Below are 22,053 nucleotides of genomic sequence, written 5' to 3' on the forward strand. Positions count from 1 at the left end.
TGTAACTGATAACAAAGAAAAGACTGGATACATACGACACAATTCAAATGTTTATTTGTCTTTGCTTTTAAAAGGAACTATTCAAAGCGACAGCATCGGGGTTTACATTGTTTAACACCCAACATGTGAAGGGATGTTCTTTGTACTCAAAGTAGTTAGGCTCTGAGAACTAAGAACAAATGTAAAACAGACTCAACCCGCCTTTGAGCAGTTAACCAGTCAATCTATAACTTCAGCTTTAGGACCAGTTGCAACAAGAACAAGAGCTGTCAAAGACCAGACCAGCAGCACAGTTCTCAAAGTAGGTTTTTCCCCCGCTGCAGTTGTAGAACTGGTTCTTGTTTGTTGGGTCAGCATACATGCCGTTGGCCTTTCCAGCACAGAACCCACTGTCCATGCCGCTGGTGCCGGAGCCCCCACCGGAAGAGCTGCCGCCACTGGAGCCCCCGCCGGAGCTTCCTCCAGAGCTGTCTCCAGGAGTCGTGCTCACTCCGGCAATTGGAGGAAGTCGTGTGGCAGGAGGGGCGCAAGCTGAAAAACACCACAAATTAATTCTTTAATGAAAGGATTTTTTGGTAAAAACCGAATGGATTTCACCTTGATTGTCAACAATAAGGGTATTAAAGGTCTTACATGCTTGTTCCAGATTAAGGCCCTTTTTGAGAACATTAATCAGTGGGTATTTTCCCTGGTTACAGAAAGTGCCCAAGTAGTCATCCATATCAATTGTCCACACCATGGCACCTCCGAAGTCACTCTTCTTCAGCCAGTCAACCTACAGACAGCCAGGAGGGGGTGTTGTAGACAGCTTTTTAATCGACATAACCTTATCACAAGGCCATGACACAGTGTTTGCTGATAACTGCAGCAAGGCTCCACATACAGAGAAGGGGGCATCATTTTATAATAATTAATATAGGTTTTGACAGGTTATGGGGATTGGGAAGCATTTTTAGCCCATAGGTAATTCATCACATCCAAACAGATTGGCCTGAGAAATGATAAAACAAGTATTCTGTGTGTGTCTGCTACCTTGATCTGAAAGCTCTTGATGTTGTCATAGCCCACCCACTGGTTCCCCTTGTAGGCATATGGCACATCCTGGGCCTGGTTCCAAACCTGAGTTGCTCCATCTTTCAAAAAGCCACAGATCTGCAATTTCACAAAGCAATGTGTCAGTACGACAGAATCGGAACTCATTCACGTCTTCATCTGGAGTCTGTGATAATATGATAAACCAACCCAGAAGGATATGAGTAACAATTAGCCACCATTAACATTCAAGCTTTTTCTTTTTTTTTTTTTTACAGTAGCAAGAAAGCATACCTCAAAGTAAGCCAGTTCTCCAGCCTCTTGTGTGTACTTTCCTGGAGTTCCAGCACCAGAAACAAGTGCTCCAACACCATGGTTAGCAGGGTTCCTTAGAGTGAATGTGTTACCATATGTGGGGAAACCAACAATCAGCTTCTCAGCTGGGGCTCCCTGGCTCTTCCAGTAGTTCATGGAATAGTCCTGGAACGAAGGAATTGTTAATATACATAGCTTTGGAACTATAGATTATGTAGTTGCAGATAAAAGTTGCAGATGTGGATTTACTGACAGGTATATTCTTTCCACACATCCAATTTTGGCAAATTAATACAATTTCCATGAGGATGTTCAAGTACTCACCACATTGAAATAGATGAAGCCACCATGGTCCTCAGGGCCTCTAAACAGGGGGCTACATTCACCAGTAATAGGGTCCCAAGAGCCATGGAAATCATAGGACATGACATTGATCATATCCAGGGCCCTGGATGTGGAAAACAAACATGGCGAGAGGTTACCACACCAACTTTAACAAACTTTAAATAAATAATTTTAGAGTATAGAGTTGTATTTAACAGGGACCCATTATGCTGCTGTGTCTAAGATTGGAAACACCACAAATATTGCTTAAAATGCTTACTGTCCAAGCTTGGGAATCTGATAAGCAGAATCAATGGTGTCCTTTCCAGCCGACACAGCAGCAGACATCAGAAGACGAGCCCTGTTGCTCTGCTTGGCCTCATTCTCAAAGGCAGCTCTCATCTCCTGTTGAATGCCAACACATATAAAATATTTAGTGTTAACTGAACTCCAGGACTCATAATCCATGATTTGTAACATGGTCAGATTGTGAATTGTTTTGCTTTTGTGTATCTTTTATTCATCAAGGCTCTGTGGAAACATTTAGCCTGGCCGAAAAAAATTGAGACAAGCTTCAACAGTTTTATTAGTTAAGAGAGAAAAAATAGTGAATAAGTGGAATCTAAACAGAAAACAAGACGTGGCAAACAAACCTCCAGGAAAACAGCGTAGTACTGCTTATCCTCAGGGGGGCTTCCTCTGTTGGCTGGATACTCCCAGTCAATGTCAAGCCCATCAAACTCATACTTCCTCAGGAATGAAATTACTGACTTGATGAAGGTCTGACGGTTGGCAGGACTTGACACCATTTGTGAGAAACTATAGTGCAGGAAGAGAAATGTATTAAAGCGGATGATCCTCATTGTTTAGAGTGCCAAGTGTGCAGATTTCTGCAGATTATCTCACCCTGCAGAGCCAAAGTTCCACCCTCCAACAGACAGAAGAGTCTTCAGGTTACCATTCCTGCCAAGGAATCAGAAGTTTTTACTCTTTAGTGGCAACTAAAAACACTTGTGCTTTATTGTTCTAACTTTATTGTTGTTTATGGGAATTATTTCCTTTTATACAAGAGAAAACATATTTTTTTTATTGACTCACATGTTCTTGAGGCCATTGAACTGACTGTAGAGTTCCACATCATTCCACTCATAGGTGGCCAGTTGGCCATTCTTAATGGTGGCGAAGGCATACAGAAGATGGGTACACAGGCATGGGTCGATGTCATTGGGCATATAAATGGTTGGAGGTGGTCTGTACTGTGCCCAGTTTGTGAAGTAGCATGACAGTATGAAGGATGAGCCTTTGATACATAAGAAATTCATTATTTATGGACCAAACACACCATGCAATGCAATTTTCCAACCATAAAAAGAAGAATAAATATATGCTCTATATATCATATTCATAAATCACTTACCAAGCTGTGCGTGCAGCAGCAGGGCCAGAGCTGTAAAGTTAAGAAAATACACAGTTATCTTGGGCCAAAGAAATAAGTGGTGAAAAAAATGCTAAAATTGCAACCTAAAAATTCATGTGATGTAATGTTCATCCAAATCAGAGAAATAGCAATTTTTAGGAAGCCATCTACGAAATATAAAAGAGAGAAGCATTTCAGCACAGACTTACCCGTCACAAACACTACTTTGCCCATGACTACCTTGTACAAGGAGGTCAACTAACTGGGGCACTCATTTTTATACACACCCAGTATGTTCAAACATAACAAAAATGGGACATATGCCAAAATAGGTGTTTATTTGCAAATGATTGTTTCAGAGAAGATTATAAAATATGCTCACTTAAGGAGTAATATGTGATTACTTATCATGCTTTCAGGCATATTCTGCACACGCACACTTTCTCCTTGTGTGAAGGTCTCATTTATCCAGAGCAAATACAGTTTAGAGTACTGCAGCAAATAGACCTGACACATGTTTAAATAAAATCCCCACAAATTGCCCAAAACAACAATGTCAAATGTGTCACAAATATTTGTTTGGGGAAGTAGATACAGTGTAGTTCCCCAGTTATGCCTTATTGGTCAAATTGTAATGAAAATCCTAATCCAAGAGCTGATAAGAAAGAACAAATTTTAAATGTTGAAATTTTGTATATATCTTTACCATGGAGACGCAGCAAAACAAGAGGAAATACAGATTTTCTTTTGTGATTTGACTAAAGAGAATGAATCAGATCAATCAGATCTTATCAAATGTGCGTTTCATGTCATGCAGTAAATTTTTCTGTTGAGTGGTGACATTAAATGTTCGCAGTCGACTGACATAAACACTGGACAAAATTGCCTTTGGAAAACTATTAAGACTGTAGACGTGATGGAAAATATGTTTGACATCACTAAACGACATCATGTGTCGGGATTTACATTAAAATCAAAACCATTCACAGTGTGAATGGAGAACTTATCTAATCATTTTTGCTTCCATTATCATACAGCCTTGTTTGTCTTCAACAGTTTGTGTAATATTTGAAGAAAGATATGCTGCTGTCAGCGGAAAAAACGATTCGGCCTTGCCAAAGCCTAGCAGTAGAAGTAATGTCATTTACTTTTATGAAACAACTATTTCTGCTTTTCATGGTGTGTCTCAACAATTAAATAAAATGTATGGGCATATGTCAAGGGTACTGGGAGTGGGATGTTTCATTGACCGCCTGATTTTCTTAGTTAAATGTGAATTAATGATGATCCAATTTAAATTCTTACCAAGGTCACTTAATCATCACAGGACAGTTCATTTAGTAGCTTACTTGAGAATTCCTTCTCCGAGGTGTAAATCAAAGGCTAATCCCTCACATATCATATGAAAGAATACTAACACTGTGATCTCATTCATCAGTAACTTAAATACTCGCAAACATAATAGGAGTTTCATATTAAAAAAGAGACGAACATGTGCACATTTTGCACAACTACTTTTGCAGAACTACCCTATGTATAGGTTTTTGAAAAAAGTCATAGTTTTCGAAAACAGACTTTGGTGGCTGGGTGTGGCAACATCTGTGCTATTTCATTTCATGTTTCACTAGCACAGTTCTGTTTTTTACCTCTCTGGACTGACCCCTTGACTCAGGCCACATTAACGTCATTCAAGTTCCATCTTGAGCTCAGAAAATCTATTCTTTATACTATTGTGATAATTCATTAAAAGTGGAAAATCATCCTGAAAAGTTTATAGATTTCAATAAAAAGTAATGTTTTTAAATATGTTGCATGAAGTTGAAAGACATGTCAGTCTAAATGCAAACTGATACAATCTCACACCATGGCTGTCTGACACAATCAAGACATATTTCTCAGCTGTGATATGTCTCACTTTGTTGTTTGTTATCTACACGATTCTCCTGTTTACTGTTGCTACACTTACATCTGCATCTGTAGGACTAGTTTTAGGCCAGGTAATTTGGTTTTATAGGTCAGATAAAAAACATTTATTAAAATCAAATTAACATTTCCTCTCATAGATACTATAATAAAGAAATTTGTTAGCAGAAATAAATATCTATAAAGATCAAGATGACGTAAAACAACTACAATACAATATGAACTGTGACATATTTACACCTATATAAAGACCACTCAAGTATATTAGACTGAACTGCACCTCAGAAAGACAACAGCTGTGAATGGGATAACTATGTGAAATATTGAAGCATAATGTTTAATAATAATACTGGCATCAAATGTGCTTTGTTGCAAAATGGCAAAGATTCAAATCACAGGAAGGAAGCCCTGAGAAAATACTGAGGGTTTACTACATACAGATGCAAAGGATGTAAAGCAATGGGCAAAAGATCATATTGTTTGTCCCACAGCAAATTGTACCTGCAAAATGGATTTTCTAAATGTTTTACAAAGTCTGATTAGGCTATGCTACACTGTAGTAGATATTCTGGAAAGGAAAAAAAAATCCTTCTGACAGTTTGGACTTTAGCGCCACCTGCTGTTGATCTAAATAAACTGACTTTATAATTCTCACTGCAGTAGTTTACACAGAGGGACAAGATGCACTGGGGAAACATTAACATAGGATGTAAACACAATAGTTCCCATACAAAAATAAGCTTATGCAAATAAACACTGACAGCATACTGATTTTCCTCGCAATTCTATCTATTACCTGATTGCACAACCTTACCACATAGAGGAAGAGGAACATGAAGTGTCTAATTGTGTCATTTTTCTACTTCACATTACTTTCCCATCATGAAGACCACGGGGATGTTTGTTGGCTTCTTTGATGGTAATTTTTTGAAAACACTTCTATAGGTTTGTAATGGTGATTTAACATGGAAAGAATTGGTGGTTTTGATTGACGAACATGTTGCGAAATGTTTGGTTGTTTTTTTTCTTTGCATTTTGCAGTCACAGTTCTGTGTCTTATCTGGCTAACAAAGCATACAGTGGACTCGGTTCAGCTGTCAGCCCCAGAGAAGATAACTGCACCATACGGAGGATCTGTGACAGTCTCTTGTCAGTATGAGCATCAGTTCAGAGAAAACACAAAGTACTGGTGCAAAGGGCCGGTGTATGACCTGTGTACCATAGTGGTGAAAACACCCAAGAACCGACCCGGTAACAGAAGCTCCATTGCTGATGATAAGGAGGCAGGAGTCTTCACTGTAACTATGACTTCACTCAGAGACAGTGATGAAGGTTCCTACTGGTGTGTCGTCGCCACATCTGGAAGGAACATCTACAGTCGTGTCAGGCTCTCAGTCTCCCACACAGGTATGCTTCAGCTGGGTTACCTCAAACACTTCATCAGATGAAATACAATTCTTGCTTTGTTAGTACTGATTTAATAACTCAGAAAGACAAAAGCTCATATAAGTGACTCCATACTTGACTAATTTAACTTAAAAACATTTTGTTTGGTTTAAAATTATGTTTTTACATTAAGTTTTTCAAAAATGAGTGTAGTGTTTAATTGCATAGTTGAAATGTACCAAAATGTATTTCATGTTCTCATGTAAGCAGAGCAACATGATATTGAATGAAAAAAGTTCATATTGGCCCCACATAATGGGAAATATTAGTAGTAGGGCTATATAGTTGTTGTTTGATATACATATGATTTCTCTGAGACAGGTTTGATCAGTCAGTGTTTAATATTTCATACCCAGTGTTTTTTCTTCTGCAGTGGTTACAACTACCGTCACTACACCAACCAGTTCCTCATTGGAACATGATGAAATGCGGTGAGTGTGACACACTGATAAAACACTGAGTAAAGTAAATGTACAATAATGTGCCATGTACATGAAAAGTAACTGGTTCTTATCCCAGGTCATCTCTTTTTTTCTTTTAACTAGATGGTGGGCGACTCTACGTTGGATCCTCTTTATTTTAATGTTGTGTTGTCTGGCATCAATACATATCGCTGTGTGGAGGATAAAAGGTACCAGGAAAATATGTGTGCAACAATTTCAATATCAAAACTCAAACATTTATGACTGAAAGTTAGGCAACACCATGAGTGTAAATCATGGGTGAATTATAAATGCGTTAATACTAAGGTTACAAAACCGTTCCTCCAGAAGACTTTCTATCAGTGTGTGAATTAAACCAAAAAACAAACCAAGTGAAAAACTGGCTTTCAGACACTTTTTCCCCTTTTATTTAACTGATTAAAACCTCATTAATTTCAGTGTCCAGGGCCTAAGATAACTTTGGGCTCAACTTCTGAATATCCAAAATTAGTACCTCTGGAGAACTGAGGCTCTTGGCCTTTATTTAATTTATCTGCAGATCTTATATGAATGGTCATGAAGGTGGTGTTCATTTGCATTTAACCACCAGTTTCTAGGGGTTCTTCTAAATCTGTCAGTGTTGTACTCCAAAGATCTGAAAATAGAAGGCAGAATAAAAATCACTTCATGCATAAATGAAGGCCTGTTTTTTGTGAAATGTTGCTATGACATTGAATAGTTGTGATGTACTCCCCTATTTTTCAGTAATTTAAGGAAGGATCACAGAGGCATAGTTTCCTCACATTAATAGACACACACACACACGCACATACACACACACACACACACAGACTGACTTAGAAAATCACATCTACATCTGAGATGGAGTTTTTCTATCCAAGATAATTTATGTAAACTGTTGATTTTCAGTTACAATCATAGGTAAATTATGTTTTAATTCCCCTGAAAATGTTATATATTATATTCTCAAAGAGAGGCGGTGATGATTTATGATCCTTGCCAAGCAGATTGCATTACCCTGCTGCAAGAAGTTGGATAATTGTGTCTGCTGGTCAGAGAACAGCATACAGACTAGTATTAACAGTTTATTATCCACACTTGTATAATATAATGCAATAACCCTGCATTTAATCTTATTTCTGTGACGCATGTGATGTTCAGTTTATGCATATCAGAGAGGTAGTGAAGTATTTAGTCTGTGGTGATGCTGTATTGGTTTGCATTATAGATTGTTTTTGATATTTCATCATCCTCGTATATGTAATTGGGAGTGGGCATACTTTAGAAACAACCTTGACTTGTCATAGTAGGAGAAGAACAGGTGTTACTTGTAACATCAACGATGGCTCAGTTCTGTTCAAGTGTCCCAGTAAGCCACAAGAACAATGGCAGGACCCTGAAACTGAAGCAAGTAAATGGAATTCAGCTATCATTATCGATTTTATAATTTACACCTATGCTTTTCCCTCTGTGACATTTCAAAACATCTTCTGTGAAAAAGGCCAAAAGCATTGTAGCTAAAGTCCAAACATATTATAGAATTATGTCAACAACCAGATAACAAAACTGGTGTAAAGAAATTGTAATGTATTCATTTCGGCACTAAGACATATGGGGAACAAGGGAGTAACAATTGGCTATTTTAGAGCAAAGGATAAATAAATCATACTCTTATTTTTAAAGGTACCCTGTATTTTGTAAATACAATGAATACTACTGGAGAAACAAAACTGAAATTTGTGGAAAACTGTGTTAACAACCTTGTTCTTAAGGGAGAGCAGTCGACACTTGATATTACAGCCCAAATACCTTGTTCTTACTGTGTAATGTCAAATAACTGTTTAAGTTTATTAAGAAACATTATTGCGTGTAGAGAGGAGAAAATACAATATAATAGAGGGGTAGCTACTCAAATTTTACAGGTGACAGTTACACTTCAGGGATTTATTAATGCCTCTTGTACTTTATTGTATGCGTTAATATTCAAAGGACATACTGCATGTAATCATAAGGACAAGTCAAGAAATGGATCTACATTTATGAAAATTTGCTCCTAACAGGATTGTTAGTCCAGAACTGCAGCTGGTCATAACATTGGCGTAGAAAACAAATATATTCTTCCTCAAATGAACAACTATGGAAGGTTTTTATTGTCAATCAAGGAGACAAAACGAATAAAGTAATGTAACGTAATGTTTTATGTTCTTCTAATGTACTTACATATATCCTAAGTATAACTAGGAACCAGTAAATATTTTATAAGTATGTAATTTGTACAATGAAGGTTTTTTTTGTCAGGTCACTCAGACCTATTCAGCTAAATTAAAAGTGAAATTTCTCATATCCTTTTCTATCTAATCTAAATCTATAAACCATATTAATAATATACAGAATAGCTTGATATACTGTGTGGCAGAGCAGATTCAGGAGAAGATGCAGGATATGAGGGACTGAGAAGGTGATGTCACCACTTCTGCAACCTCAACTTGTATCAAGAAAGCCAACATAACCAGAGGATTTTAGCTTTCAATGTAAAAGCATAAGGAGGAAAGAAGTGAAGACTCGTATGGATAAGAGCTATAAAAACACTACATACAGGGTACAAATACCCTGAATTAATAATTTTAGATTGAACCTTGACTTCATTATATCTACATTGGTGCTTATCTTGTATAATATATAACGTCAGATTTTGCTTTTGATGTTTTACTTTGAAGGTAATATCCGGTGTTATTCTGTCTAGCTTGACAGTGGTAGTGGAAGTACTGAACCAAGTTGCTGCTCTCTGGTGCCAACGCCCGGCGAAATAGACAGCTAACGTTAAAGAGCAGAAATACGGAGGGACACTGGTACGTACTTCAAACATTTTTCCGACATCTATGTGTGTGGTTACTTACCAAATACCAGTTATGACATTTGTTTCAGGCTTCATCTTGTTAGTTGGAACTCGTTCGTTTACAAGCCAGCGTCCGGCTGCTAACTGGCTAACTAGCTAGCATTGTCTAGTGATTGCTAGCACTGTGTTAGCTTAGCTTGCTAGCCAATACACAAACAAATGTTCATCTTCATTACGGTTACGCGGTTGTTAAAGTGGATAGTGTCACACTGTGTTATAGTCCTATTGTTCTATCCTATCACTAAAGTTAGTAAGGTAATTAAAATTGACCAAGCGTCAGCTAGTGAGTAACGTTGTCATTAGCCAACGTTAGCGTCCAGACAGTGTTGGTGGTGGGGTGTGACACTTAACTAGTTAATGATAGGAAACAGCTTCTCCCCTCAGATTAATCCAAGCTGTCATTAACCCTTAATTAACCTGAAATTGTTTCAGGGCTAACGTTTGTATGGTTTGAAAATATTAATGATTTATTACCCCTCCCTGCAGCTAACGTTTCTTCCAGCTGAATCAGAAAGCACAGAGATGCAGACTATCAAATGTGTGGTGGTGGGTGATGGAGCAGTAGGAAAAACCTGCCTATTGATTTCATACACCACCAACAAATTCCCCTCTGAGTATGTACCAACAGTAAGTAAGTTTGGTGTATTTTCACAATTGGATGCATGGTGACAGCCAACAAAACAGTCAACATGGTCAACACAGTAAGAAATATTCCTGAATGCCATTCATTCTTTTGTCACAGGTGTTTGACAACTATGCAGTAACTGTAATGATCGGGGGTGAACCCTACACCCTTGGCTTATTTGATACAGCAGGTATGTTTATTTATTTCTGTTCAGTGTTCAGAGTTATTAGTCTGTCACGAGGTAAATTAATTTGTTGTGTGGTCTCTCTATAGGTCAGGAGGATTATGACAGGTTACGACCACTAAGCTACCCACAGACAGATGTCTTCTTAGTCTGTTTCTCAGTTGTTTCACCTTCCTCGTTTGAGAATGTTAAAGAAAAGGTGAGTACAAAATGTGTATTTAATGACAGTGGTGTTACTTACCTACAAATCTAAGAACTTAACTGATCCCCAGAGGGGCAGTTAGTTTGATTCCCCATGACAAATAACATGAGACACAGTCAGTCAGGCCACAGCAGACAACACATGAAAGACATGATGCTATAATAGTGGTAACACAGATAACACTAAATTATACATTCTTCTAAGAACACATTAGTGTAGCTCAGGAGCCCACCTAGACACTTAATTAAACATACAATATTCAGGCTTCACTATCTAGCTGCAAGTCATGTATATACATTCCTAACTGGCCAGGCAACAGACTATTTACAGGTGTTTGAGCAGCATCGGTAGAATACCAGGCATAGTCAAAATTCAGTATTTTTTGGATCTAAATTCTTTTAGTGTTTGGGGCTAAAATTTTAAACATTTTACCAGCTGATGTGTGATCTTCCCTATCCATTACAGTTTTTAAAAATGGGTGTGAAAACTTTTTGTTCAATGAACAGGAAAGAGGAGAGACGGATGACTGTATTTAGAATGTATTTTAGTAAATTTGTACAACTTGTAGTACAGTATATTCTGCATGTCACAACTTGCAACATTAGGCAGGGGCACAGCTGTCCTTCCTGTCATGATTTGGGGCAGGTCAGGACCACAAAGGAAATAAATTATTTAAACTTTGGTTGTTTTTTTTTAATTCTGTGTCGTGCTTCAATCTAATGCATAACTGTTGTCAGTGTTAAATGCTGTTTACAGATTGTCTTTTTTTTTTTTGTCTTGTGTTTCTACAAGGCCATGTTTTTGCATGGGTTTGAATATGTGCAGAAAACTGAATGACAAAGTGTTGTTTGATGTACGCTCTAACTGCAGCTCTTATTGTGCTGTTTGTTATTTCTTCTCGTTGCTGTGTCCATCATAAAAACTAGAAAGCATTTTTTATCCACATACCAAGGAAAACAATTAAACCTTGTGATACTGTTTTAAATATGAAGAACAGAACATGAGTATTAGGTTTTGGAATAAGATTCAGTCATGCAATGCATGCTTTCAGAAGGCAGAAGGCAAATCTCTGTCAAACCTGTGTATCCTGTTTAGTTTCTGACGTAGTCATAGGAAGTTCTGTTCATGGTGGATACAGTCAATTTGTAAAAGTTTATTTATTTGTTGTTGTTTAAGACCAAATGACATAGAAAAAGGGAAATAAATAAATGAAACTAAATAATGATTTATACCTGACATGAACAGACATACAGCTACTGACATGTTCACATATATACAGTATGTACAAATTGTATTATAATATTGTGTTCCATTACCGAACAAGTTTAGTACCATGTCAACAAAGGTTTTAGTTAAGTAAAATGTTCTCCTTCTTTATTTTCTCTATCAAAAACCCATAACCCCATCTCTGCTCTTTCATCTTATCTACTAATATCCCCTCCCCTCAATCTACAACAATGTAATTTTTCGGACTTCATAGCGTTATCATGCATAGTTGCATACATGTAGCATCATTTGTCCTTTGTTGATGAGTGTTTTGTCCATTTTTTTTTTCTCCAGTGGGTTCCTGAAATAACTCACCACTGTCCCAAGACCCCGTTCCTGTTGGTAGGCACTCAGATCGACCTGCGTGATGACCCCTCCACAGTGGAGAAGTTAGCCAAGAATAAACAGAAGCCAATCACCCCGGAGACAGCAGAAAAGCTGGCTCGTGACCTTAAGGCAGTCAAATATGTTGAGTGCTCAGCCCTAACACAGGTAAGGTCTCCCATTAAACAACCCGTAAAGCTGGTGTGACAAGCATGTGTTTAAATGTGTTTCCTAACAAGGGTGGAAATGCTTTGCCTTGTCTCTTGCTAACAGCATTTAGCTACAAACTCCATCTAACTCTGTGTTGTGTGCCTGTCTTTCTTTCCTCTTTTCCTCTTTCTGTAGCGGGGACTGAAGAACGTATTTGATGAGGCTATCCTAGCCGCTTTAGAGCCCCCTGAAACTCAGAGAAAGAGAAAATGCTGTTTGTTCTGATGTCTTCGTGCATCTTGCTTTGCCTCTTGATCGTCTGCTGCTTACTCATTGTAAAGATTTGTCTGTCACTAAAATAATCACAACGCTCTTTTAAACTTAAAAACTTTGTGCCCATTAACTTTATTCCTTCTGTTCATGTGTGCTTTCTTTTCAAGTTGGCCTAATCACAATTGTCCATGCTGCCTAATATGACAAAAGTGCCAATCTTTCTCCTCCCTGTTGTCAGCACCGTGTGTGCAAGGTTGTGTAACTGGACATGACTGAGTTTTGTTTTGTTTTTGTTTTTTTATTGATATTCTGTTATAAATTCAATATTGAGCTCTTCAGCATCAGTTGTACCCTACATAGCATTTATGCTACATTCTGTCTTAGACAGTAATCATTTTTTTCTACTGCAGCATCTAAATTTTCCATGGGCTTTTGTCTTTACTCAGACAACTTGATCATAAGGAGAGTCTTGTATAATGTTATTTGAATAAAGGAAAATTTTGATCGCCCTGCTCCCTTTCTACTCAGCGTTCTTTTGCAATTAGTTCCCTGAAGATGTTAATTTGTGTTTGGAACATAGCTCTGTTTTGAATATTAATATTTTGTTTCCACAGAAAGGATTAAAGAATGTGTTTGATGAGGCAATACTGGCTGCCCTGGAGCCTCCTGAACCTAAGAAAAGACGTAAATGTGTTCTGCTCTAAGTTTCATCGCAGCCTTCTCCACACCAGTTCCCAAATCTAGGTTAACAGTACAGTAAGAGGTTTCCTGCACAAGCACATTCCAACATGAGTTGAGATATCATGAAATATTTGCCTTCTGACTGACTTAACCTAAATACATAGCCAATGTGCTGAACATGATTTTAAGATTGAGTAACATTTGATGCTGTTTGTGATGATTTGATACCATTGAAATGGTCTTATATGATGTCAACACTGAATACTTAAAAGTGTATCAGCAAACTGTGGGCAACATCATTAGATAATATTTCAGTTTGACCACATGCTGTTAAGTTTATTTTTCAGAAGAGCTACTCTGAAAGAACTGACTATGGAATGGTATTTTAGTGGATCTAACTGTTGTATCGAGTGCCCTGTAAAACGCAAACAAGCTTATAATGATTGGTTAGTGAGATGCTGAAATTCTGTATTAGAGCAACCCATATCTGTTTCTTTCTTTTCAAGTAATTTCCTTAAAGTTAATCATTTATACTGTATGTTCAACCCTGGCACACAAGACTGCCTTTGGTCGACACTGCGTTTTTCTTCCATCACTGATGAAGTATATAGCAATACAGATCCAGCTTAAGTCATAGAACTCAGATGTTTTGTTTTCCAGGCATTTTTAAGAATTGACACAACTTTCAAAGGGTTAGTAGGAGCCCCTATGTTTCACTCTGTCAGTGTCAACATAGTCTCCTAGAAGATCTAAGAACTATCTGACGTAATATGACATTTCTAGGCTATGCTCCATTGTAGTTCTAGTTTGCTTAAAGAACACTTGATAAATTGACACCTGACAAAGCAGAGATCCACAGAGCCTGACGAGCAAGTAGGAAATACATGGAGCTTGAGTTTTAAATACAGTGTGAACATTCCATTGGAAGTCATCTATCACAAACAGTAACTGTCATTTTAAGTAACGACATGCACAGACTTTGAGCACAACGATTTCTCTGTCATTTCCTTTTTGTAAGATATGAGTTAACAAGAAGGTGATGTATGCCCTTAACACTTAAAAGTTGCAATACCAGAACTTTGTCTGAGCTTTTCAGTTTATAACCCCAGGCTAATTTCTTATTTTGTAAACTGAACATGCTGCTACTCTGCAGCATCATTAAGTCAAATAGCACCACATTGTGACAGTTCTTATAAAATGCTATACATAGTTTGAGATCCTGTGAAGATTGTGAAGATGACTGAACTACAACTATTTGCATTTGTCTTTTACTCTATCCATGCCTAGATGGTGGGCTTGAATTTGATTTGTAAATATAGTGAGAATATACTTATTGACTGAATAAAATGTGTGCATTATTGATACTGAGTTTTAAGAAAGCTTACATGACACAGATTAAATTAACCAGGAAAATTAATTTCTTGGACCACGATTATTCAATTTGGCATCAAAGTTGTACTGTATCTTGCTTGTGATAAAGCATCACAATAAACCAGTATTACCAGTATTATGAATAAACCTAACTTCAAATACTACATGTTGTCTGTTGTGATGATTACATAAGTAAAGTCTATGAACTTGAATACATTTTCCACAGATGACTGACGGACTAGATATATAAAAGAATGTATTATAAATACAACAGGTCCTGCAACAGAAAAAAGTATTTTTTAATTACAAATCCACAGCATCAGAATTTACACATTACAGAGCAGTGCAAAGAATATTTCCACTATGGCTGGTGGGTCAAAGTGTTGCAGTGTTACAGTAGCAATACAGACAGAATCACTTGAGATCTGAAAGGTCAGTTTTTTGACTTTTTTCTTTTGCAAAGCCATGTAGCATTTAATCTGTCAAACACCCACTTTTGTAATCATATAATTTCATTTAAGTTATTATCACAACACCTTTCATTTACAACAACTGAGAAGTACACATGAACATCAGAGCCAGACAGACCATTCAAAGAGTCTGTTCCTCAAAGCTACTTTGATACCGTACATGGCTTCTTGTCCCTAAATGATTTTGTTCAGTGTTAAAAATTGTTTTAATTAGGAATGTAGAATATGGAAAATGAGATGGTGACATGGCTTTCCAAACTGATAAACTGTACTGCGTTCTCAGGGATTATAATGGCTCTTTGGTAGAGAATAGAAACAACTACCTTCACCGTAAAGATACCAATATGATGCTCTTTTTTTTTTTAACAGTTATCAGCAAGATAAACTGAAAGGTAATAATAATATATAATTAATATGCATACATTGTATGTAAGAAAAATTAACGCACAATGAGAGATGATTATAGAAGGCAAATATGACAATATGTGCAATTTCAGGCAAAAGCAGGCAGCAGGTATTAGAGGAGCTATGTGTCCGCTGCTGGACAGATCTCAACGCAGCTGTCAGTAACACGAATTCCAAACCATCCTGCCCAGAACTGTGTGTCCTTGCCTCCATGGGTAAAGCGAATGTATCTCACTCCAGGTCCATAGTTCTGGAAAACGTGGGTCATCTGAAAAACAAATATCAGTAAGTCTATATTTGTCCCTGCATTTTGTACCTCCTCTGCGCCTCATTGTATTAATTAACTTTTAACGCTTTATGCTTTGTACCCACCTGATTCCATTTCTGATCGTTCCACTGCTCAAAGAGGACAGTCTTGGGAGCAAATGTCTGGATAGGCCTCTTTCTTTGATTCAGCAACTCTACACAGATGTCATACTCACTGCCACAGTCCCATCGCGGCGCATACCTAATGCAACACAGAATCACAAGCATGTGCACACAGATCAGGGGTCAGCGATTAGGTTCAACTATGGGTCAGTTTCTTTTCAGCAGTGTTCGTTGGGGCACACATTCCTATGGGTTTTCAATATGTTTTGTTTGTTTAGTCATTTAAGCGCAACAGTCACAGCAGCTTATGTTGATCTTCATTTGGCAAAAAAATGTCTTGTAAACATGGACATAAGTTCTCTGTTGCACTATGAGACAAGTGAGTACGTTTATTTTGAGAGTAAAATCACAGTGTCTCAATACTCACTATGAAAAAAAGAAAGATGAGGTGTAAGTGATGAGTCCTTCAGTTATAATAAGTTATAATACCTATCCGTGTTATTTATCTTGTGAGTTTATTAGACTTCATTTCAGCACCACGAGCTGTAAAAATAGCACACCTCTGTTCATGCGGGGCAGTATTAGATGTAATGAGGTCATATTTATTGGGATTTACACAAGCCTCGTGTTTACGTTATATATTATCTAGCAGGTTTCAATGCAAACTCTAAAAGGGAATACTTCAAGATATTTTTATAGGATTTTATTTAGCTGTACACAATGTTAAATGTGGAACTTGTTTAATGTTGTATACGTCATTTTGATAATCTTTTTGAAACCATTTTGGAAACTAAGCTCTCCAGTGTTTTGTCATAGGAATATTAGGAAGCTCTATACTGTTACTAACATGATGTTAACACTGTAAAATCTTGTGACTGTGACTGATTCAATTTGCCATGGATTTAGCAGTCACATAGAGTATTTAATGTGTATTGTTCTCACCAATCAGATATTTTGATGTCTGGCTGGAAGTGATCCATAAATGATGGGTTGTAACCTTCCTTCTCCAAATCAATCAGCTGGGCCTTCCTGCACATTCTGCAGAGAGGGGACAGTGTTTTACCTACTACACAGTGTAAATGTACCATATAAAATTAATGCCATATGATTTCTGTATCTTTCCTGGTGAATACTCACACATAAGAGGTCACAAAGTTTTTCTGGACTGTCTCATCTGGATGTGGCACCATGAGTCCCTCTATTTTCCACTTATCACCACCGTTCTCCAATATCTGCCAACCCTTCATTTTGTCTATAAAAACAAAGATGAGGATTGCAAGAGAAATTATTTTCTGGAGGTAATTGTTTATTCAGCAGGCAAACAATGGCACCACGAAATGTTAAGTATAGTTGTTGTGGCTTCTTACGTTCTCCTCTTGGATTCTTGAGAAGATTTCTTCTCTTCTTGCACAAGAAGTAAAACAACCTCCAGTCTTTGGGTATTCTGGAAGCATCACGGAGGCGATATCCTTCTCTTCTACATCTCTCTCTCCACAAAGATTCACTGTCGGCCACTTCTTTCCACTGTTGGCATACCAACCGACATGAACGAATCACCTGATCAGGAGGAAGATTCAGGAAGATCTCCTCCAGGATCTCAAGAGGAACAGGGAACAGCTGATAGAGAACAAAAAGGGACACGGATTAGGTGAAGCTTTGAGTAATCAGTTCAGTTTTCTATTGCTGACTCTGGACCAATGCAATCAGACCTTCTTTTTTTTTTAAAGGGTCTTGTCTAAATGACAGTGACAGTGCCCCTTATCCATTTACCCCTTGCCGCCTGTTATTGTCTGTTATCCACTGCCAGATAATGTTTTCCCTCTTGCTTTTATTCTGATTACCTTAATATTTAATATTTATTTAACCTCTTCTCTCTCTAATTAACATAAAACATGGACTTCAACAGCAATTTCATACTTGTACATTATTATGTATTTACATAACTTTTTAGAAATAAATTGAAATGATTACTGTTTTAGCATTTTACATCTCTGACCTTTGCTGTGAGTCATTTTTGTGCGTAAAAGTCCCTCTCAACCTGAAATCCCCTCTCCCAATTTATCTAACAGTCAGGTCGAAGGGGGTGGTGCTTTAAATCTTTATCTTTATTAAATCCTTTTTACTAAACTTATTATCCTTTTTTAATTTGTTTGTATTATACACGGCGTTTTGGTATATTTTAAGACACTAATAATTTGAGTATTATTCAAAGGTAACATTTAGATAATTTTTTAATATTGGTTTTAATGTCAGCCTAATCAGTCATTTGTCAGCATGGTCATCTTGAGGTTTGCTGGGTGAGTTAGTTTAACTGTGACCATTTCACCGATCAAGACCAGTGTTAATATTCTTGCGGGTATTCGGGACAGACTGTCAACCCTCACACATTAGACTGGAACCCTTATAAACTCAATATAAACCCGCCCTCCCAATGCACATGTCCAAAATGAAAGAATTGAGATTTCACCATCACGTTAACTTGTACCAGCTGCAGTCACTTGACGGTCTCACAGCAGGTACTTTGTACTGGCTAGTCATGTAAAACACTTACATCTTCATTTGAAGACGAGGTTGGCGGTTGTGTGGCTGCAGACGTTATCCAACTTGAGGCTGAATCGTGGCTTTGAGTTGTACCCATAGCTTTTGCTTTTCTCTTCATGCCTGGGACAAACCCAGGCCAGTAACGTCTTTACAAGCAGTACAGCCAAATATACACTAAGCTAAGAAACCCCCCTCGACCTCTTAGCAAATGTGTGTAATGCCGTAAACAGCTGCAGTATCTCGAAATATGGCTTCAGTTATAAATATCCGACAACACAACACGGAAGTGCAGTCCGAGGTATATACACTGAGGTAAAACCCGCTACAACACATTAATGTCTCCTATAACTCTAAACTTTACCAATGACAACGTATTCATCTAATCTCAAAAAGTAATAAGTCACTTTCGATAACATGTCTACACACAGGTTATAGTTTGCGGAAATTCCCCATCTTGTCATTTGGTAAAAGTCGCGCTAGTTATTAACTCCAGGACACCCTGGAGGTAAAAGCGCGGGCGGAGCTAGACGCTGAAATAACTCAGCAAATGTGCTGGGCAGCTATGATTCCAGACAAGGCAAGTTTAATTGTACAGTGCAATTCGAAAGCAAGACAAAAGAAAATAAGACATGAAATTAATTGAGACAAGATTTAAAAGAAACTTTATGCAAAAAGACCGGTGGTAGAATACTGTACCTGAATACAAATTTGAGGTAGTCTACTCGATTAGCCCAGTTCCATTTATGATACTTTTGGCTTTTACTCCATTATCTTTTACAGAATACTTTTTATTCCGTTACTGCTTTAGTTACTTTTCAAATTAAGATTTTTTCATAGAGATCTTACAAAATGTGGTTCTTTCTTGTAGTTTATACTAACCAGGCCTACAATTAGAGCTGTAGTAGATTTGCACAAAATTAATGTAAACAATTTTGATAATTCATAAAGGTATTTTTTACAGGCTAATGAGTTAAACAATAATTAATAATAATAATAATCCGCTAAGCAGATCAAACCATAATGAAAATAATCACAGCCATATGTGAAATAGTTATAAATCAGCTCTATTTCAGCCAACTATAACATTTAGATGTTGCTGTAAAGAAGATGTGCATCCATGCATTATAAATAATAATCAAATGATATAATACACTTGTATGCAATAGTTTGGGCACCCCTGGAGTCCGCTGTTGACTCCGCCTACCCGGTGTACGCCGGGTAGAATTGGCAGCAGCTGTCTTAAAATCCATTCTTAAAGGAAACTCGCGGTATGTATCATCCCCATGCTCGGTGGTAGTACAAGTACATCATTTACCCCGTTTGTATCAAAAGAACATGCTATATAACCTTATTCCCGCTGGTTCTCTTAAAGATTTAAGAAAGGTTTCTTCTAAATGTCTTATTTTCTGTGTGATAGACATCACACACAGGCATTAATAGAATAGCTTAGTTAAAGACGTGTCATTCAAGGTTTAACACCAGATTTTCCCTGTAATGGAAATGAACATGATTCAGTTGCTGGTCATTCTTGTTAAATTTCACATCCACAAATCTAAATGGACTGGCTCCAAACACTGCTTTCATTGATTTATTGTTGAACTCCTCAGTATGGCACCTTAAATTTAAGTTGTGATCAAGAACAAGAAAGCTAAGAGGACTTTAAATATTTGAAACGAAGACAACGTCATTTGAACATTAAATGAACAACAATGCATTGACTTCACTTAACTTTATGGATGCCTCGCTTGTTAGAGTTTTCTCATATCTTTTTAGTTTGTGTGACTACGAATGTAGCTCTTTGTTGTAAATAAAGGACTGTGCAATAAAAGATCTCGACAGAAATACCAGCACAAGTTACTTTCAGTTTCGGGCCTCACTCCGCGCTCGTTTAATGGGGGGCCAAATGTGTTATGGGAAATTAATAAATAAATTACCGTGAATAATTAAAAATAAATAAAGAAATCTAAATGATTCCAAAAAAAGAATAAATAAATAGTGTGCAATAAATGAATAAATAATAATATATTTTTATGCATTTCATTTATGTTTTATATTTAAGCTTTTCATTTATTTATTTACACATTACTTTTTATCCATATGAATATATTTCATTAATTATTTATTTCTATATTTTTTCCTTCCTTTATGATAACAAGGGATATTGTCACACACCTACATTACATAATGTAAAACAATAAAATATAAAATAATAATAAAATTTCAGATTTATGTCTTTTTTTACCAATTTATGTCTTTATTTTTAATCACGCACGGTTATTAATTTATTATTTATCAAATTTTTTATTATTTATACTGCCACACTTTAACACTCCAGGCAGGCAGTGCCAAGGTAACCAATAAATTGGCAACAAAGCAACAAGCAGCTATTTTCAAGATTTAAATGCATTTACTCAGTGACATTTCATATTTTTAAGTTCGAGTGGACGACATGAACAGTGGATTAGCATCGAAATCTTTTGCAAATGGTGCCTTATCAGAAAGCAATACCAAAAAAATGTCATGTATTCTCACCATCACTGTGGCAATTAGTGTCTCTGGTCTTCACTGTTCTGTGTTCCTGATCAGTATGGTCTTCAAACACAAGACATTTTAATCATACTGATCACCTTTGTCTGTTTGGTTACAACATAATATCATTTCAATTGTCCTGGAAAACTTTAACTCTTTAAACACACACCTGACCTGACAAAAGTTGAAATTGATTAACTTGTAAATAATGCGTCTCTACAAATCAGCTGACTAATTAAGATCAAAAAGCCAGGACGCTTCTTCAGGATAATAAACTGATAAAAATAGATTAACCTGATTCAGGAATCCTCAGTGCCTTCAAAGGAAGAACATGAAGAACATTGTCAGGCTGTTGTTTTTGTCGGCATTCTTTGCATGATTCACTTGTTAGGATCCTTGAGAAAGCAGGGTTGAATTTTTCCACAAAAATAAAACAATATTTGCTCTCATGGTGCTTTCAGTTAATCCACTCCTTTCTACTGATGACACACTGACAAACAATTGAAAGATGGGAAGATCCATGAACATCTCCCCCTGATCAAAAAAAGGATCGTAGGGAGGAGACCTACAGGCGTCACTGTAGTTAATCAGCATGTAAAATAAATTTAAAATGACTGTGAAATGCTCTTTCTAAACTCTTATCGAGTCACAACACTTTTTACATGCAGTTTCTCCATGCTGACCTCAGTTTGAAGCTTAACTGATTCACCTTTGTTTGTAACTGGTGGATATTCCTTCTTATTACCTCCTTTGTACAACAGCCGCTCTTTGTCCACCACATTCATAATATTATTCAAATTCACACATTTCAGTTGTCCCCTTTTCCTAAGGTTAATTACTTGAATTTAACCAAGACAATCATAAATA

At 37.0% G+C, this 22,053-nt stretch overlaps 4 protein-coding genes across 6 annotated transcripts; 2 read left to right on the forward strand and 2 right to left on the reverse strand.

Moving 5' to 3' along the window:
- Positions 1-37: 37 nt before the first annotated feature.
- Positions 38-3,372, reverse strand: LOC130174655 (acidic mammalian chitinase-like). Its single transcript, XM_056384708.1, has 11 exons — positions 3,298-3,372; positions 3,089-3,118; positions 2,770-2,971; positions 2,578-2,634; positions 2,325-2,490; positions 1,952-2,076; positions 1,672-1,795; positions 1,327-1,512; positions 1,033-1,152; positions 634-775; positions 38-531 (listed from the first exon to the last, which is right to left on the reverse strand). Exons 1-11 carry the CDS (start codon positions 3,320-3,322, stop codon positions 239-241), a joined length of 1,470 nt encoding a protein of 489 aa, XP_056240683.1. The 5' UTR covers positions 3,323-3,372; the 3' UTR covers positions 38-238.
- A 2,524-nt stretch (positions 3,373-5,896) lies between these two features.
- On the forward strand, positions 5,897-8,091 carry LOC130174656 (CMRF35-like molecule 3). Of its 2 annotated transcripts, XM_056384710.1 has the most exons (4): positions 5,897-5,930; positions 6,053-6,418; positions 6,831-6,888; positions 7,003-8,091. In XM_056384710.1, exons 1-4 carry the CDS (start codon positions 5,909-5,911, stop codon positions 7,145-7,147), a joined length of 591 nt encoding a protein of 196 aa, XP_056240685.1. In that variant the 5' UTR covers positions 5,897-5,908; the 3' UTR covers positions 7,148-8,091. The 2 variants fall into 2 exon arrangements, with proteins under 2 accessions (XP_056240685.1, XP_056240684.1); XM_056384709.1 differs by having other exon boundaries at positions 5,901-6,418.
- Positions 8,092-9,629: 1,538 nt separating this feature from the next.
- On the forward strand, positions 9,630-15,036 carry LOC130174657 (cell division control protein 42 homolog). Of its 2 annotated transcripts, none has more exons than XM_056384712.1 (6): positions 9,630-9,749; positions 10,283-10,423; positions 10,539-10,611; positions 10,695-10,804; positions 12,368-12,565; positions 13,435-15,036. In XM_056384712.1, the coding sequence occupies exons 2-6, from the start codon at positions 10,319-10,321 to the stop codon at positions 13,522-13,524; spliced, it is 576 nt and encodes a 191-aa protein (XP_056240687.1). In that variant the 5' UTR covers positions 9,630-9,749; positions 10,283-10,318; the 3' UTR covers positions 13,525-15,036. The 2 variants fall into 2 exon arrangements, with proteins under 2 accessions (XP_056240687.1, XP_056240688.1); XM_056384713.1 differs by lacking the exon at positions 13,435-15,036 and adding an exon at positions 12,743-13,332.
- Positions 15,037-15,147: 111 nt separating this feature from the next.
- Positions 15,148-19,122, reverse strand: LOC130174771 (F-box only protein 6-like). Its single transcript, XM_056384972.1, has 6 exons — positions 18,668-19,122; positions 17,484-17,733; positions 17,254-17,368; positions 17,059-17,154; positions 16,120-16,255; positions 15,148-16,015 (listed from the first exon to the last, which is right to left on the reverse strand). Exons 1-6 carry the CDS (start codon positions 18,773-18,775, stop codon positions 15,869-15,871), a joined length of 852 nt encoding a protein of 283 aa, XP_056240947.1. The 5' UTR covers positions 18,776-19,122; the 3' UTR covers positions 15,148-15,868.
- Between the last annotated feature and the right edge of the window lie 2,931 nt (positions 19,123-22,053).

This window comes from Seriola aureovittata, chromosome 9 (assembly GCF_021018895.1).
Source record: "Seriola aureovittata isolate HTS-2021-v1 ecotype China chromosome 9, ASM2101889v1, whole genome shotgun sequence".
Taxonomy (NCBI): domain Eukaryota; kingdom Metazoa; phylum Chordata; class Actinopteri; order Carangiformes; family Carangidae; genus Seriola; species Seriola aureovittata.

Bases quoted from the DNA above. Each gene is read 5' to 3' on its own strand.
- LOC130174655 (XM_056384708.1), bottom strand. From the start codon at position 3,322: ATGGGCAAAGTAGTGTTTGTGACGG. The intron at 2,077-2,324 runs GTTTGTTTGCCA...GGCATTCAACAG, and splicing joins ACTACGCTGTTTTCCTGGAG to GAGATGAGAGCTGCCTTTGA. The intron at 1,153-1,326 runs GTATGCTTTCTT...GTGAAATTGCAG, and splicing joins GAGAACTGGCTTACTTTGAG to ATCTGTGGCTTTTTGAAAGA.
- LOC130174656 (XM_056384709.1), top strand. From the start codon at position 6,019: ATGTTTGGTTGTTTTTTTTCTTTGCATTTTGCAGTCACAGTTCTGTGT. The intron at 6,419-6,830 runs GTATGCTTCAGC...TTTCTTCTGCAG, and splicing joins GCTCTCAGTCTCCCACACAG to TGGTTACAACTACCGTCACT. The intron at 6,889-7,002 runs GTGAGTGTGACA...TCTTTTAACTAG, and splicing joins TTGGAACATGATGAAATGCG to ATGGTGGGCGACTCTACGTT.
- LOC130174657 (XM_056384712.1), top strand. From the start codon at position 10,319: ATGCAGACTATCAAATGTGTGGTGGTGGGTGATGGAGCAGTAGGAAAA. The intron at 10,424-10,538 runs GTAAGTAAGTTT...CTTTTGTCACAG, and splicing joins CCTCTGAGTATGTACCAACA to GTGTTTGACAACTATGCAGT. The intron at 12,566-13,434 runs GTAAGGTCTCCC...TTGTTTCCACAG, and splicing joins AGTGCTCAGCCCTAACACAG to AAAGGATTAAAGAATGTGTT.
- LOC130174771 (XM_056384972.1), bottom strand. From the start codon at position 18,775: ATGAAGAGAAAAGCAAAAGCTATGGGTACAACTCAAAGCCACGATTCA. The intron at 17,155-17,253 runs GTGAGTATTCAC...CCCTCTCTGCAG, and splicing joins AACTTTGTGACCTCTTATGT to AATGTGCAGGAAGGCCCAGC. The intron at 16,016-16,119 runs GTGGGTACAAAG...TTTGTTTTTCAG, and splicing joins ACGATCAGAAATGGAATCAG to ATGACCCACGTTTTCCAGAA.